This window comes from Brassica rapa, chromosome A02 (assembly GCF_000309985.2).
Source record: "Brassica rapa cultivar Chiifu-401-42 chromosome A02, CAAS_Brap_v3.01, whole genome shotgun sequence".
NCBI classification, from domain to species: Eukaryota; Viridiplantae; Streptophyta; class Magnoliopsida; order Brassicales; family Brassicaceae; genus Brassica; species Brassica rapa.
The window spans coordinates 15,816,254-15,833,590 of NC_024796.2; the positions used below are offsets into that span (position 1 = coordinate 15,816,254).

The window sequence follows — 17,337 nt, forward strand, 5'->3', positions numbered from 1 at the left end:
CGGAATTGTATTATTAAACCTTCTAGGAAAATAGTTCTAAACAATGAGAACTAGCAAAACAAACGTAGAAAATAGATACACCAGTAGAGATAATATTTGTTTCTGGATGTCTAAAGACTTTTTCATAGAAAAACTTCATATATGTTTCTGGAATAGTTGAATTTCAAGGGAGATAATATTCGTATTAATCCAAAAACACCACCCTTCAGACTGAATTGAGAACGATTGCCACTCTCTTTTTAGTATTCTAGTAGGAGTCACCAAGACAAGACAACTCGTTATATTGCTATATTGATGATAATAATAGAGCAAAAGAGATTATTATTCCACAGAATTACACGTTGTCTTTCAAAATAACCATAGTTTGCAGCAAGAACTCCATCACCATCAAATGAAGAACCATCAACGATTGAAGCCGGTAAGACCTGTCGCCACCAACCGCAGTAGATTTGTCAATTATCATTTTTAAATGGTTCAATTGAACCGAAAATTTTGTCTTACCAAATTCATTGGAAAACCATACAAAAAAACAATAAAAAACTTTGTCATACTGAAATTCAATTGACAATCAAACAAACCAAGTGACCAGAAGTGAAAAAAAAAACAAAGAAAAAAAGACAAAACGAATCAAACAAGCCAATGTCGAAGCTATAGAAGCCTCCGGCCATCAGCTTGACACTATAAGAAATCGCCCTCTCTTTTCTCTCTTAAAAAGAATCAAACTTTATTTAGTTCACCTAAATTTTAGCCTAACATATTTGCTTATAAGAATCATGTGGTATATTAATTTTACTTACCTACTTTCCTTACAAAACTTTATGATGCTAACTTATCCTACACTGTTTTTCGCAGTACCGGCGGGGTGTTGGTTAATTTAATTATGTAGCACATGTTTGATTTGAAAATATGATTGTTTATGCTGTAAGTTATGGTTTTAGATATAGTTCTATTTCTACACCTCAACGCTTTCTCAGTTGTGCTTCTCTGGTTTTAGCTATTTTAATAAATCATTTTTTCCGGAAATTGAAACTTAGATCTGCTGTTGTAGAATTTTTTAATGAATTTTAATTAAACCACTTGATTAAGTACCAAGAGTCATAACTCGAGTCCTTAGAGCTGGAACCATGGAATCAAGAGAAAACGCAGCAGTAAAAAAAATTTTTGGGACGTTACATTATCATATTCGTCGTTAATTGCATACTCCCAAGGTGTGCGAGTGGTTGCGTCAGCAAAGTTGCACAGAGCAGTTACGTTTTCGATCAGTCGATTAACCAGTTCCACTGAACCATTTTGACATTGCAATTATATGTCTCCTAAAACCTCGTTAAACCCGTTAGCGGAAGTGGAAGAGTTTAGCTGGACAGGCTTGCTACAACTTGGTTATTGGACCGTCACAATATGATGTGATATTGGACCGTCGCAATAACAGTTGCGAAGGAAAGAACGAAGGAAATTCAGAGGTCTCATGCAAGTTTGGCTAAAGCATTCTTGAAATGTTAATTGGTGATGTATAATCCCAATTTCGAAGTTTTTTGGTGTTTTTTAACTTTTTTTTGGCATCATTTGGCTTCACTGCATAACTTTTTGTTTGTACAAATTAGCTTCATCTTAATGAAATTCACATATTTATCAAAAAAGAAAAAGTGATATATATATATATATATATTTATTTATTTATTTCATGTACATACTCGTGTACTCTGATTACTTTGGCCGTCACCAGATTTATAGTGCTGTAATATTTGATTCGAAAATTATTTTTGTCGAGGAATGTTCCACAAATCTTGTAATCTTACAAGTTCTAAAAGCACATGAATATGAAATTCAGTGAAATTGGATTTCCCTATTTTTGTTATATCCTAATCGATTTTTTTTACTGTACCCTAATGAAATATTGAGAAACCATATTATCGCATATCAATTTTATCCCGTTCACTCATTGTACTTATAATGTTGAGCATATCTTCTTCACTCCCGACTGTATATATGTACATAAAATTAAGTTTTGGCAAAATATATATTCCCCTCTATCTATAATAATTTACACAAGTTTAGTACATTACTGTAGGATTCACAACCAAATAGATAGTTTGACTTTGTATTACATTGGCTAGTTTGTGCTCTATATATTGGATTCAAATTGAATAATGTGCATGTTTGAATTATATAAACACTAAATTAAGTAATAATTTTTTTTAAAAAAAACTGTATTGCATTAAAGAGGATCCGAACGAAAACAAAATCTGTTTAAACTTTTTAAACACGTTGCGCGATATCTATTTTATAAAATATAACTTATATAACGTTCGACCGAACCGTTACATTTTGATTTTTGAAAAAAAAATATCGCTGAGTCTAGTTAATTAGACCGTTTTAGATAGTTTATTTTTTTTGACAAAATATCAAATTAAAATCACCAAAAAACTATTAAAAATTTATGATTAGTTGTAAGGTCATTTTTAAATAACTGTTACTTTGTAAATCTAAAGTCTAATTTTATTAGATTGAGCCTGCATCTATACATTTTTATATAAGTAAAGATGCATCTGTGTGGACTAATTGTAACAAAATAAATTTAAACCAGAAGTAGAAAAAAAAAGGAAGGGAATGACAATGAAGAAGTTAAGAGATATGGAATGTTTTGCTTCACGCAAAGAGCTTAATACGAGACAAGTACGATTGATCGCGTGGCTTTAAAGAATTTTTTTTTTTCCATCTTGTCTTAACCGTCTAAGTTTTTTGGTAATAGTACAACTAATTAAATGATATTTTAAAAGAAAAGTATAAATGATTTATACTTTTGACAGCATTTGTTTTCTTAACTGCTAGTAGTACAGTAAAATTCTATAAATTAGTAGTGTTGGATCTTTAATTATTTATTAATTTACAAAAAAAATTCTCTTCTATATTTGCATGTGAAAATAAGAAAAATATTTGATTTTACTATATATATATATTAATTAAATTTTACATATACAAACTATACAATATATTTTTATATTTATAAAAATTTTATATTAATTTATGTTTACATTGGGACCATATATTTACATATTTTTTTTTCAAAAAGTTACTATCTTATTATTTTATCTAAATTTGTCATTTTTGATATCACCTCAATTCGGGTTGCTAAAAGTTAATTTATTCTGAAACCCTCTTGTCCAGTGGTTTGACCAATGGTTCATCAATGCTTTTACACCAGCAGGTCTAGGTTTCGATGCCTGGAGAAAGCGGAATTATGCGAATTAATGAAGAAACAACTTACAAGAGATTAGCAGCATGGCGTAAGGAGTACCGTCATGGGTGGATCCGATAGGGCGGCTTAAATGATGCAGTCAGACGTGAATCTTCATAAGGCATGTAGAATTATCGGCGGTAGAATCGTTTGTAATATTTCTCCGAGTTTGTAATAGCATAATATATCCAGTGCTAAAAAAAACTTAATTTATTATGCTTATTTATTTATTAAATACTATTAGATACTACAATTAATTAATGTATTATTGGGGGAAATAAAAAGTTTCCAATAAGCACCAACCAAGCCCTAGTTTTGTTTACGTCCGACTCCTCTCTTTCTCTCCCAAACGTTCCCAATTTTTCCTGCTAATCAACCTAACCTGGTTGAATTAGCTCCATATATATCTCTCAAAACCCTAATCAGGAAGATGAGCAGTAGCGGAAGCCCTAGCAGCAGCGGTGGAGGTGGACCGTGTGGCGCCTGTAAGTTCTTGAGACGGAAGTGCGTTCCCGGCTGCATATTCGCACCCTATTTCGACTCCGATCAAGGAGCGGCGCACTTTGCGGCGGTTCATAAGGTGTTCGGAGCGAGCAACGTTTCAAAACTCCTCCACCATATTCCCGAGCATAAACGGGCAGACGCTGTCGTTTCAATCTGTTTCGAGGCTCAGTCTCGTCTCCGAGACCCTATCTACGGCTGCGTCTCCCACATCGTCTCTCTTCAGCAACAGGTAATTTAATTTTTCCATTAATACTATTAAATAAACAATTATTCTATTAATACTATAACTTATTACTATCATATAGTATGATGGGAAATCGCAAGAATTTTAAGTCAATATACTGTCTGTAGGTCGTGACATTCATCAGTTATCTTACCAGTTTCCTTTTCTTTTTTTTTATAACAAAAGAAAATTGTTGATATTTCTCTCTTCCTTTGCTTTCGTTTCTACCCATTTATCCAAGCTCATGCAAAGTACTCTCTCTTAAGCATTGACGAAAAAAATCGTCTTGTGTTTTAGCTGCGATTTGTTCTCATTCGTGGTCCTTTTTTTTTGTTTTAGTAATAAGGACTTACGATTATCAGCATGATTATCTACTGAGAAAAATAAAAATAATTAATTTATAATTGCATTCCTAGCCTTAATCATAATCTTCATCAAATAATATTATAGATGATTGAACATTTTTCCTTTTTCGATGATTCCTACGAACATTAGTTTAATTTCATTTTATTTAAATTTCCTCTTCATCCGAGTTTATAGTGATATCTGTTAATAAAATATACAATAATTAAAAATACTTCTATTTAACTAAAACCTTTTAAACTAGAAATAATAAATTATATATGTCTCGTAAAAGCTGGATTTTTAATTATAACGACAAGATATTATATTGTTTGGATTCATAGCTTTTGATTGTTAACTTGATGTTAACTAATCTCATAACACTACTCTTCTGTGACATAAAATAAAAATATGTCAAATAAGCATAATTAATCGTCTTGTGTTTTCATTGGTCATGTTTTTATTAATTATGCTTATTTGACATATTTTTAGTTTATGTCACGAAAGAGTAGTGTTATGAGTTTCGTTAATATCAGATTACCAATCAAAAACTATGACTCCAAAGAATATAATATCTTATCGTTATAATTAAAAAAATCTAGCTTTTACTAAACATATATAATTTATTACTTTTAGTTTATTAGGTTTTAGTTGAATAGAAAGATTTTTTTAGTTATTGTATATTTTTTTAATAAGTGCTACTATAAACTCGGATGAAACAGAAATTCCGATAAAATGTAATTAAACAAATGTTAGTAGGAATCATCGAAAAAGAAAAAATGTTCAATCATCTATAATATTATTTGACGAAGAGGAGTTTGCTTTCATACGCTTTATTTGTAATTATAGTTTATTTTGTAGATATATCTCTTATGTTATTTTAAAGTGTTCATAAAACTTTATTATGTTGTTACGATGATAATGCTTTTTACATTTGTGGTTTGATAATAAAATAGATAAAAGATTTTGCAAGTTAATTACCAAGCCATTATTAAGTTGTGTTGTAATAAAAAAAATTACATTATATAGATTAGATATTAAATTTAATACTTGAAACTAATAAATTAATTTAGATTAAAATAAAAAAGTATGTTAGAGTTACAATTGATTGGGATATATTAGTCCGCCATCAACTAGTTTAGTAATAAAGTGTATGCATACTTACTTGTATGACATGATCTAATGCGTTACAGAACAGTTGAAGGCCTCTCTCTCTCTCTGAATTTAATTTAATTAGCACATTGAGCATACGTTGTATTACTTTTTATAAATAAATGTTTACAAAGATGTTTTCTAAGTTAATCCAAGCCACTGATTGAGAAGAGATGTCTTTCTCTGTTCGCAAAAACACGTAGTTGTACGCTTATTTCTAAGCGTCTTTTCAATATATAAATATATCAATTGCTTTGATCAAATAAAGTATGCTTGTTACATACTCGAATATTTGTGCAATTGCATCCAATAAACTGATATTAGTGAAGGGTATTTTAAATGTTACAAGCAAGCAATTAGTCATGTCGTGTGTTTTGGGCATAAGTGAATCAACATTTGCTCGAGAATTGGGAAACTCATGTAATCATTTATTGCTGAAAGTATCAATATTTAGATTATTACATCTCTTTAATATTTTCTTGGTATTAATTTTTAAGCATTTGCATGGATTTTGTCTAAAAAAAAACAGGTGGTGAGTTTGCAAAATGAGCTTTCATATGTACAAGCACATTTAGCAACTCTAGAGCTGCCACAGCCACCGCCGGCCACGGTGACGTCTTCTGGATCTCTGCCGCCTCTTTCCATATCAGACCTGCCCACAATAACACCGTCGATGTACGACCTCTCCCCAATCTTTGAGCCGATGTCATCCACGTGGCCCATGCAGCAACAACCTCGGCCGTCGGATCATCTCTTCGGTGTCTCGCAATCGTCCAGTATCGGAGGAGGCGGCGAGTTCCAAGCTATTGCACGTGAGTTTCTTCACGGTGGGCAGATGTCAGCTCATCAGCCGCCGCCGGAGACCGGTGGTTCTGCCCCAACAGTGATAAAAAGAGAATGATGCTTATATTATATATATATATATATATGTTGGTTCAGTTTTGGACCTTATGAGATCTATAATTAGCCATATGCTCCTCTTTGTTATATGTATTTATAATACTTGGTCGAAGAATTCGCATTTTAATTTTTGGCTATAATATATGTGATACTCAATTGAAATTAAATGTTGGGCTCTAAATAAAGAAGAAACCAGAGAGCAAAAATAGAAGAGAATATGCCTATGTCAACCAGGAGGATATGATTCAACTGAGTCCACAGAAGACTACTTCCTATACAAATCTGTTGGATTTTTATCTGAGCATTGAATTGATGCAGCTCTTGGAGGCTACGGTGGAAGACTTGGGACTTTGTTTTAAACGAACCAACCCAAACCCTTACAGTTTTTGTACTCTTAACCAAGACACATACATTTTTCCCGATTAGATATTTTAATATATCACCGGTTTCTGATCATTTTAGTCAGAACCGAAAGAGATGTTATAAAACCATACAAAGTTTGGAGAATCTAGTGTGTATGAGATGGATTAAATCCCTCCACAGCACCCATCAAATATGAAATTCAGCTCACTTAGTCGGCTCGGGTCAACGTTACTCGGCTTCGACCAGCTAGACACTCGCACTTGGCTGTGTGGTTTGACTTTTCTCGGCAATAGGAGCTTGGTGCATGAACTTTGGTTAACAGCCGAGTTGCTTGGCTCGTAAAGCATATCTCAGTCCGTTAGGTCTAACTGATCTAGGGAAAATAGAAGAGAATGTTCATCTATAAAAAGATGACGAGAGCAACCAAGGGGAGATCTCAGACTTGAACAAACACAGAGTCTGCCAGCTAGAAATTAGAGTTTTACTCTTTTACTTTTTTTGGCCGACTTGTACTTTCCTGGCTAGGTCAGACGAGTTTTGTTGCCCTCTTTACTGAGTCCAACGAAACTCAGATTCAACAGTGCCCCCAATATCTACTTCTCACCGTCGTCCTCGGTTGGCTAGTTATAGTCTTTACCCTCCAAATCACGACCTGCTCTTTGCTATGTCACCATAAATCAAGGGACCATACATATCCTTCACACAATACTTAATACACCTTACAAAGCTTGGCTGAAAAGAAACATCATCATCTCACTCTTAGCTTTGCTCCAATTTTCTTGCAATCCTTTTTCTCTATTCCCAAGCAATCAATCGGTACTATTAATTCACTTACGAGGAACGCTTCTCTCGCCAGACTACCGTAGTGATGGGAGGGATTCGGCAGATAGATATCTGGCTATATGTATATGGTTTCTTTCCCAGAGATGTGTTAAAAGCAATACAAAAAATGAGATATTTACCATTTTTTAAGGATGGTGTCTGATATTGCAAATGCCGTTTTTATTAATCAGTCTACACAAACAAAAATGTCCGATAAATTATCGTTTATATAAGATTTATAAAATTACACTCCCTCGCCCCCACAAAAAATAAATAGAATAACAACAGCGTTAATTAGGGGTGTTCAATCCGGATATCGGTTCGGTTTTGGTTCGGTTTTTCTCGGTTTTCGGTATTTCGGTTAGTAAAATATAGCTACCATTCTAAATCCATATTTACTTCGGTTCGGTTCGGTTTATATACTGTCGGTTTTTGGTTTATTCGGTTTTATACCAAATTTAGTTTGAGATCATATAAAATAAATTTTAGAGTCATATTGTCAACACAACCATTTATTAAAAATATATTACATGTTCAAATAAATGAACAAAAACGTAAAAATGCTTCTACCATCAAATAAAATCATCAAATCTATAATTAAAATCAGAACCTGGAATTTTGAAAATAAAAATATGAAACAAAACAGAAACATGAAAGAAAACTTTTTCCACTTTTCCATATTTAGTGTTCATTAAAGTCATGCTTTTTCGATTAAACACGAAACTTTGTTTGTTTATAAATAAGAATAAAGTTGTGAAAATTTTCCATTAATTATTTTCTATCAAATTTATCATCTTTATATTAATTTAGTGAATACTAAAATAAAGCAAAAAGATTAAAAAAAAAAACTTAGAAAATAAGATGTCTGAATTGCGATGTATTGTTATTTAATTATAGTTCAAGTGTTTTACAAATTATATAAGGTTCTTTATTATTATAACATTATGGTAATAGTTATTAACACAAATTTAACTTATATAACAAATAGATTTTCATGTATTGTTATAAAATAGATACATATTTACATGTTCTGTCCAATTTCTCCCACCCATGTTCTCAGACCACTGCCCATGTCTTGTCGACTTAGCTTTTAAAACACCCTCCTCTGGTACCAAGCCTTTTAAATTCTACAACTACCTCACTAAACATCCCGACTTTCACCTTGTGGTACTTCGAGCGTGGACTGAGGCCGGAAGCCTAGTGACCAATCTCACGGACCTATGCTGGAAGCAGAAACAAATCAAAAGGGAGTTAAAAAGTTTAAATAGAGAGAACTTTTCACAAATCCAACAGAGAGTGTGTGAGGCTAACCGTTTGCTACAAGATGTGCATGTACAAGCTCTTCAGGCGCCATCCACCTTACTGTTTGAAATAGAGAAGGACCTGCTGCAAAAGTGGCAATTTTTAAGAACCATAGAGGAATGTTACTTCAAGCAAAGATCAAGAATCAACTGGCTGAAGGAGGGTGATCAAAATACGGCTTACTTTTATCGTGTTGTCCAAGTGAGAATGAACTACAACACTATCAGATCTTTCATCCTCACATCAGGTGTGGTGATCTCTGATCCCCTTCAGATGACTGCTCATGCGATCCAACACTTTCAGTCAATCCTCGGTCCCCTGCTACTACTGCCATCCCCACTCTATTCTCCTCCTACATGGTTCCAGTCTCTGTCGCCTTTTCAATGCCCATCATCCGTGTCTCAACAAATGCTTCTCCTTCCCTCGCATGAGGAGATAACCAGGGTTCTCCTAAGGCTAAACCCTAACAAGGCGCCTGGCCCCGACGGCTTTACTTCAGGTTTCTACAAAGCGGCATGGGACATTGTGGGATCGGAAGTCATCACCTCTATCTTGCAGTTCTTTACGTCCTCATATCTACCTACAGCAGCCAACTCAACAATTCTCTCTCTTGTTCCTAAGCGTCCTGGAGCCTCCCTTATCACTGATTACAGGCCTATCTCTTGTCTAAACACGATCTATAAAACTATCTCCAGATTACTCGTGAAGCGTCTCAAGCCATTGTTGTCCGATTACATTGTTCCTAATCAAACTGCTTTCGTCAAAGGGAGATTGCTGGTTGAGAACACGGTCCTAGCTTCTGAGCTGATAAATGGATACCACAAAAACTCAGGCCAGAAGCGTATAACCATTAAGGTTGATATAGCAAAAGCTTTTGACACCTTATCGTGGGAGTTTCTCATCAGCTGTTTAAAGGGGATGGGGTTACCTGAGCAGTTCATTGGTTGGCTGAAAGAATGCGTTTGTACTACAAGCTTCACACTAGGCTACAATGGTGAAACTCATGGTTTCTTTAAGGGTAGGAGGGGCCTTAGACAAGGTGACCCTCTCTCCCCTTATATGTTCATCATTGCGTTAAACAGCTTCTCGCTTATGCTGAACAATGCCGCTCGTGACCTGAAATTCAACTACCACCTCCGTTGTGAATCAGCCAGATTGACTCATCTATGTTTCGCTGATGACTTACTCATATTCATGGATGGCTCGATCCAATCCCTTCAGGCGGTTCTGCAAGTGCTAAAGGAGTTTGAGCTTCGCTCAGGCCTGGCTGTGAGTCTACAGAAATCTTCTTTCTTCTTGTCTGGCCTCTCTGATGAAGAACGTGACCTCATCCAGTTCTCCACGGGCATGCCACAAGGAACACTCCTGGTCCGCTATCTTGGAGTACCTCTCTGCACCAAAAAACTCTCATTACTCAACTGTGAAGTTCTAATACAACAAGTGAAGGGGAAATTCAACTCATGGAGTGCTAGAGCATTATCTTTTGCTGGTCGCCTTCTCCTCATAAAGACAGTTATTGCGGGCATTACTAATTTCTGGTGTTCCTCTTTTGTTCTCCCAAAAGCTTGCATCAAACGCATAAATTCTTTATGTGGAGTATTCCTATGGAGAGGTAACATTGAAGAACATCATACAGCGAGGGTGAGTTGGGAAATTGTGACGCGACCGAAGGAAGAAGGCGGACTTGGAGTGAGGGATCTTGTGCAGTGGAATAAAGCTTGTATGATGAAGTTAATCTGGCTCTTCTTTTTCCAAGCAGGTTCGATTTGGGTAGCTTGGTTTCGAGAGACAGTGCTCAGTGGTGACCTCAGCTCCTTCTGGACGGTCCAACCTAGTGTGTGAAACTCATGGTTAGTCAACAAACTACTCAAAATGAGAGGGGAGATTTATGGTTGGATCAAGTTAAAGGTTGGGAATGGTATCACAACAAGATTTTGGACAGACAATTGGTCACCTTTCGGTTCTCTCCGAAGGTTCCTTGCAAATGATTCTAATTTCTCGCTTGGGGTTCAAGATGAAGCAACAGTATCTTCTCTCTTCAGGAATGATCATTGGCTTCTTCCACAACCTCGTTCTGAGAAGCAACTACAGCTGCATGCTTTCCTTACAACCCTGGAATTAACAACAGAGGAAGACTGCTATGAATGGGAGATAGGAGGGAAAATCTCATCAGTTTACTCAACTGGAGATGTTTACAGATGCTTGATGGGGAATAGAGCTCCTGTACCTTGGGAACAAACTGTCTGGATCGCTGGAGGCATTCCAAAGCACTCATTCCTCTCTTGGTTATTCATCTTAAATCGCTGCCCTACCCGAGATAGATTACTGCGTTGGGGACTGCAAACGCCAGCAACTTGCGTACTCTGCAACTCTACTGCGGAATCAAGAGATCATCTTTTCTTTGCCTGCCCACTATCATGGAACATGTGGTCTGCTTTGGCTCCTCGCTGTGGTTTGAATCCTGCTCAACAATGGACTGATGTTTTAGCCCAATGACGACCACTCAATAGTCGCAATTGGAAGGGAAGGCTTACCTTACTCACTTGGCAGTGTTGCTTGTACTGGATTTGGCAGGAAAGGAATAGCAGACTCCACCGGAACATCTTTCGCTCTCACGATGCACTACTGCGGTTGATTGATCGTCAGATCAGAGACCGTTTACTCAGCTACAGAGACACTAGTCCCCGGTTATCCTCAAGGATGATGCAACAATGGCTTGCCTGAGACTCCACAGCTTCCTCGTTAACATCGTCTCTCCCATCACGACTCTCCCCCTTTCAACTTCCTTTACAGGCTTTCTTTAACTATTGGGCTATTATGATCTTTGATTTGGTTTGAACAATATTTGGGTTTTGATGGGCTCAGAAAACACTAGCCATTGGGCATGTAATATTTTCTTTCTTCTGCAATTTAATATGAAATTAAGTTCAAAAAATAAAATAAAATAAATAGAATAATGTGCAAGTCAAAACACAATCATCATCAAGTGCTTTCAATCAGATTGTAAGATTCTCCTGTATGGCAAGGAAGGATCCAACAATATTTCCCCCAACGTCAGGGAACTCCTCGCTCCCTGGTAGTGGCCGTACTTTGCCTCTCCGATCAACTTCCACCGGATACTTGAGCAGATGTCCCCTCATCTCCGACACTTGCTCTGCCCTAAACTGTTTCCAGTTCTCCTCCCCCATTCTTCTCACCTTGCTTACACACTCTAGGCTCTCTGGCTCCTCAAAGCTATCATCTAACATTGCCATGTGTTCTGCCCAAAGTGACATTCTATACCCGAATATCTTGCAGAATTTTTGATGTACAAAGTATTCATATTTATATAATAAAATACCTAAAAATCATATATAATAATATTTTAGAGGAGGATTACTACCTGACCGCGAGGACCAGACTGTCGTCTTGCCCATGTATGTTGAGGCTGATAAGCTCCCATTGCAATCTCCGTGTCTCTCGTGCCTTCCATTGATCTTTGGTTTATGTTTGCAGATCCAATTACCACATACTCGTCATCAACAACCATCCCTTTTGAATGCACATATATCATAAATCTTCTGCTCTTTCGACATGATGCCTATAACAACAACAACAACAACATCTCAGTTAACAACTCAATGATAATAGGAATATACATGGTAGCAGCTTTCTACCTGAGGAGTGTTCTCGTTGCTTTGGTTTGTTTCATTATTTCCGTCCACCATCTCTCTGTTTCCAAGACAGAAAAAATTTAGATAGTCTTGTGGGGAGAATTTATCATCAAGCCCAGCCTCCACTAACGCATTGTAGATAGTCCCATACATCATTTGCATTGTCTTGTGCTACAAGGACCATAACTATGACATTCAGTTTCCAGTGATGGAAGGAACATGTATTTTTTTAAGCTTATAAATCATAACCGATTCAAAATGAATTACATGCTGCTTTTTTTTTCCGGATATTAAAATGTGCCTGTAAGAAACTATAGTCTCCAGCTACATATGAGATTAACGGTTGTAAAGTCATATCTTCACTAGAGTTACCTGCCAATATAGAATCCTCTGTGTAGCAGCGCCGGTTGGAACTCCTTCCGGCCACATTGGGATGACAATATAGACAGCAAACCTTTCATTTGCCCTGATCTTATCAGCAATCTTCAAAGCAATTTCCATAGGAATCAGGTTATTGGCACCTACATGACCATCAACAAACAATAATCAACAGAGTAGCCACAAACAAGGATCTAACTCAAATGAAAGGCTATCTCTGTTTCCATGATTCCTTTTTCACTGGAAAAAATCAGCTCAGATTTCTTGTATTTTTATCAATTATATAAACATGCATCTTTGAGGAGATTTATCCTAATTTTGAGTTTTTTTTTCTAATCATTAGGTCATTTGAAAAAAAAAAGGAGAAAAACCTATATCCTTGTGAGCATTCCAGTTGTAAGAGGATCCAATGAAATACTGGTTCTCAATGTAGATGAAGTGTTGAGCTGCACGAATGGCCTTTACATATGCGGTGTGTATGCTCATGTCGATGAGCACGTTCTTACCGCACATCAAATTCTGTCCAAACAAAAACTCTTGTATCCATCAATTTCCCAAGGCCATAATGACAGCAGAATTTTTTTTTTCTCTTTTTGTTTTTCAACTCACCTTGCTTGTAGCATATTTTGGATCCTTTGGGAAACCTTTGACAGAGTTTGAATCGATGGAACGGAAGATCTGAACCAGAAACCAGAAAACCATCAGCTTATAAACAAAATTAATTGGAAAACTATCAGTGGAGCAAAGTACTCATCAAAACTAAAAGAATTCCATACATGAATTGGCAGAGATAATCAAAGTTATTCAGAATCTATGGTTCGTTTCTAGTTTATACATAAACAAGTACAGTTCATCAAATCTTCTGCAGTACTATCAATAATTGGTTTCTATAGTTTTCTAACCAATTATGAACATAGCACCTGTCAGGTTTTATAGAAAAGGAGTTTCTTGGTGGTTACCTGAACATGCCAAGCCTCAGGGTCGTTTGCGCTAACAGTAGGAGCATCAAAGACTCCTAATATATCTGGGATCCTTTCAATCCTGAGCAATGCATCATCATATGACGTCTTCAATTTATTGATTCTGTGAGGCTTCGCAGCCTTCAGCCACCTCTCCTCAAAATTGGTCAGGACATCGTACGCAGCTGGGCCATCAATCTTACTGTGCAGATCATGCCAAGGTTCTCTTGGACAACCGGAGAGGTTACCCTAAAATTACATTACATTTTAGTACATCCAGGTTGAGATTATTCTCATTCACAACCAGAGTAACCGAGTCAAGGATTGAAGAGGACAAACAACGAATCAAAACCATTTAAGAAAGTTCAAGAATCAATAAAGTATACGCCACCAACATTACAGTGTTAAAGAAAAGGCAAATGGGCATTAAAAAAAAAGAAAACATACCGTGAAAGTGGGGTTGTGGTAGTCACCTTTATGATCTGTTTGAAGCGTCCTAAACAAGGGATGTTGAGGTGTATCATATCGGCCATCACAGAGATCAAGTCCGCCTACAAAAGCTACGATTTTCCTCCTGTTACCGCCAGCATCAGCATCTACTATCAAAGTCTTTTGGTGGTGTGTGTAGATGGTTCCAACTTCCTGATAGACTAAAACATAAATAACTCAAAAAAAAAAAAAAAAACAGACCAATTCATCTTTTTTACCGTTTGTTTGACCCAACTATGTCGTTTTCCAGCATTTCGAGGGCATAGCAAGATTTGAACTGAGGAGTGCTTAAAAAAACGGCGAGTCTCCTCGTCATGGGTTCCCATCACTCCATCCTGTTCAAATTAACATATTTAAAATACCTCAAAGTTACTTACACTAAAGAATTTCTTTTTTTTTTTTTTTTACTTACACTAAAGAATTTCATATCTCTAATTTGGGTTGTAGATTTATTCATGAAACATCCTTTTCTATTATATACAAAACAGACTTTCTAGATTACAAATGGAACCAAAGATGTGGTTATGGGACTTAAAGGTTGCAGTAACTTACTGTTTTGTATCCCAAGATGTCTCGTGAAGTAGGGTCGTCCCAAACGAGAAGCAGGACTCTCACACCTTCTCGGGACTTTGATTTTAGGAGCTCACCAAGTGTACATTCCGATGCAGGGTTTCCTTTATCCCTAGCAAGCCTGACGTTATGCCACACTGACCAACCCGTGATGTAAATCAAACGCCTAGCCTGACATATGGCATGAAACATATCATCCCAACACTTTCCGTTTTCGTAATACATTCCGTTCCCGAGTCTTATCCTCGGGAGCATCCCTTCAGGTACGTGTGCGTCTTGGTACAGCGTCACGTTCCCACCTTCCCGGAGAGGAAAATACGTTCCAGGGACACCCTGGTAACTAGGACCTCCACCAACTCCGCTGTGATAAACACTGAGTTTATCCGCTGAGGTGTACTGAATAGATAATGTCAGAGTGGCCCCAGGTTTACAAGGCTTCCCATTGCTGCTCAGAATGGAGTAAGTTCCTTCGATTCTTGCACCAGAGTGTATCTGCTCGACGGGGATGGTGACGAGTCCTATAAGCTGAGAACCCACAACATCACTGTCCTTGACAACAAAATGGACCTCGGCGGCATGATGAGCGACGGGAACGTAAAAGTGCTGGTGCCAGACAGGGTTCTCGCTGTTGCTCATGACGTAAGTTCTTCCAATGACGGCACCAGCAACTGAAATGGAAACGTAAGGGTCGCTCGTGATCTTCTTGCTCAGCTGTCCTTCGATCATGTTGCTTATGCTTCCAAAGACGGCACCCAGTGTGTTATGGAACAAGTCCATGTTAGGGAGGTTATTGGCACGATAAATCAAAATGTCCAAGTTACCATGCAGCAAGAGTACCTTCAAGGAGGGTTTACCAGAGGGAACAATCTGCAAACTGGGACTATGTGGGAGTGGGGAATCAAGCCTGCCCGAGTGAGACAAATGAGAATGAGTTGAAAAGGAGTGATAAGGCTGTCCATGGTAGGAGCCGGGGTTTGAAGATGGTGGGTGATGATGAGAAGAAAGGGTGAGAGCACCCATAAGGTCATGAAGAGGAGGGTAAACAGGTGGGGAAGACGATCCGAAATTATCATGAGGTCGAGGAGGGTGTTGAGGGGGTGGGGGATAGGAGGCAAAGCTAGCGTGGGGCTGAAGTGTAGGTTGTTGAGGAGGATAAGGGTAAGGTTGGTGTTGGTGATCATAAGAATAATGAGGCGGTGGACCAGAAGGGGACATAGAACCATAGTGGTGGTGAAGTGGTGGTGGGGGACGGTGGGCATAATCCAAAGGACCAGAATGAGACATAGAACCATACTGGTGATGAAGTGGCGGTGGATAAGCTTGTGGAGGGTATGGATCTGAGTTGGGAGGAGGAGGAGGAGGTCCTGGATAATAAGGGTATTGAGAACCATAATTCTCCATTTAATCAAACCTCAAATGGCTTTAAGATTTGCACCCGATCATGTACTTGCAGGATTCACAATCTAAGAGGAGGGGAAGTAATCTCTCAAATGGATCTTCTGAATCAATGAGAGAGGTTTGTTTTTTTACTAATAACAAATCAATGCTATACGACTAAAGAACCAAGACGGAGTTACCTTACTGGCGTTGTTGACAATGGTATCCAACTTAAACGAGAAAGAGTCACGACTCTGTATATCTATTTAAATTCCTGCTTTCTTTTTCGTTAATATCGGAGAAGAAACGTATTGAAGCTGGTCAAACTCTCACGCGCCTTGCCCATTCGTCCACAGCATCTATTTTCTTCATATAATAATAATATTATTATTATGTTTCTACTAAATTCAGTTCGATAAAATTTTAATATGCTTAGATATTCTAATTTCTTTTTTTCCAGTTTCGTTTGTGTATGATAGGGGTGAGCACTTTACCCGATATCCGAAGTGGCTCCCGAACCCGATCCGAAAAGACCGAACCGAAATCCGAACCGAAGTATCAAAATATCCGAACGGGTATTGAATAAGGAGAGATTGGATACCCGAACCCGAACGGATAATACCCAAACCCGAATGGATATCCGAATATAACCGAACATATGTATAATTAACCTTATGTTTCTAGTTTATATCTCTCATTTTATATAAAATATTTATATTGATACTACACATAATTTAAGTTCATATGATATACATACAATTACGGAAAAATGATTTGCTACTCACTTAAAATGCATGTCAAGTTTTTTATTTCAAAAATTAACAAAAAGTTATATCCAAAATTAAAAAAAAAAAAACTAAATTAGTGCCTTTTTAGTTTTAAAATGTTATGTCCAAATCTATTAACCATTCAATCTATTAAAAATAAAAAATTAGTTAACTAAAAGTTATATTTTTAAATACAATAAACTTGAGAAATGAAAATTTTAATTTTTTTTTTCAAAATCTAAATATCCGAACCCGATCCGAAATAACCGAATCCGAACTAAAAATACCCGAACCCGACCCG

The 17,337-nt window shown here is 36.9% G+C and overlaps 3 protein-coding genes across 5 annotated transcripts; 2 read left to right on the forward strand and 1 right to left on the reverse strand.

The window, feature by feature from the left end:
* The first annotated feature begins 1,156 nt into the window (after positions 1-1,156).
* LOC103853305 (LOB domain-containing protein 30) lies at positions 1,157-6,619 on the forward strand. Its single transcript, XM_009130228.3, has 2 exons — positions 1,157-3,968; positions 5,986-6,619. Exons 1-2 carry the CDS (start codon positions 3,666-3,668, stop codon positions 6,355-6,357), a joined length of 675 nt encoding a protein of 224 aa, XP_009128476.1. The 5' UTR covers positions 1,157-3,665; the 3' UTR covers positions 6,358-6,619.
* A 4,096-nt stretch (positions 6,620-10,715) lies between these two features.
* Positions 10,716-11,567, forward strand: LOC117131963. Its single transcript, XM_033285221.1, has 2 exons — positions 10,716-11,324; positions 11,418-11,567. Exons 1-2 carry the CDS (start codon positions 10,716-10,718, stop codon positions 11,565-11,567), a joined length of 759 nt encoding a protein of 252 aa, XP_033141112.1.
* Positions 11,568-11,764: 197 nt separating this feature from the next.
* On the reverse strand, positions 11,765-16,669 carry LOC103853306 (phospholipase D beta 2). 3 transcript variants are annotated; one of them, XM_009130229.3, is made up of 11 exons: positions 16,470-16,641; positions 14,875-16,391; positions 14,541-14,657; positions 14,281-14,475; positions 13,834-14,082; positions 13,484-13,552; positions 13,246-13,393; positions 12,869-13,017; positions 12,500-12,667; positions 12,226-12,423; positions 11,765-12,133 (listed from the first exon to the last, which is right to left on the reverse strand). In XM_009130229.3, the coding sequence occupies exons 2-11, from the start codon at positions 16,291-16,293 to the stop codon at positions 11,840-11,842; spliced, it is 3,006 nt and encodes a 1,001-aa protein (XP_009128477.2). In that variant the 5' UTR covers positions 16,294-16,391; positions 16,470-16,641; the 3' UTR covers positions 11,765-11,839. The 3 variants fall into 3 exon arrangements, with proteins under 3 accessions (XP_009128477.2, XP_009128478.2, XP_033141923.1); XM_009130230.3 differs by having other exon boundaries at positions 14,875-15,796; positions 16,470-16,624; XM_033286032.1 differs by lacking the exons at positions 11,765-12,133; positions 12,226-12,423 and having other exon boundaries at positions 12,606-12,667; positions 12,901-13,017; positions 14,875-16,669.
* Between the last annotated feature and the right edge of the window lie 668 nt (positions 16,670-17,337).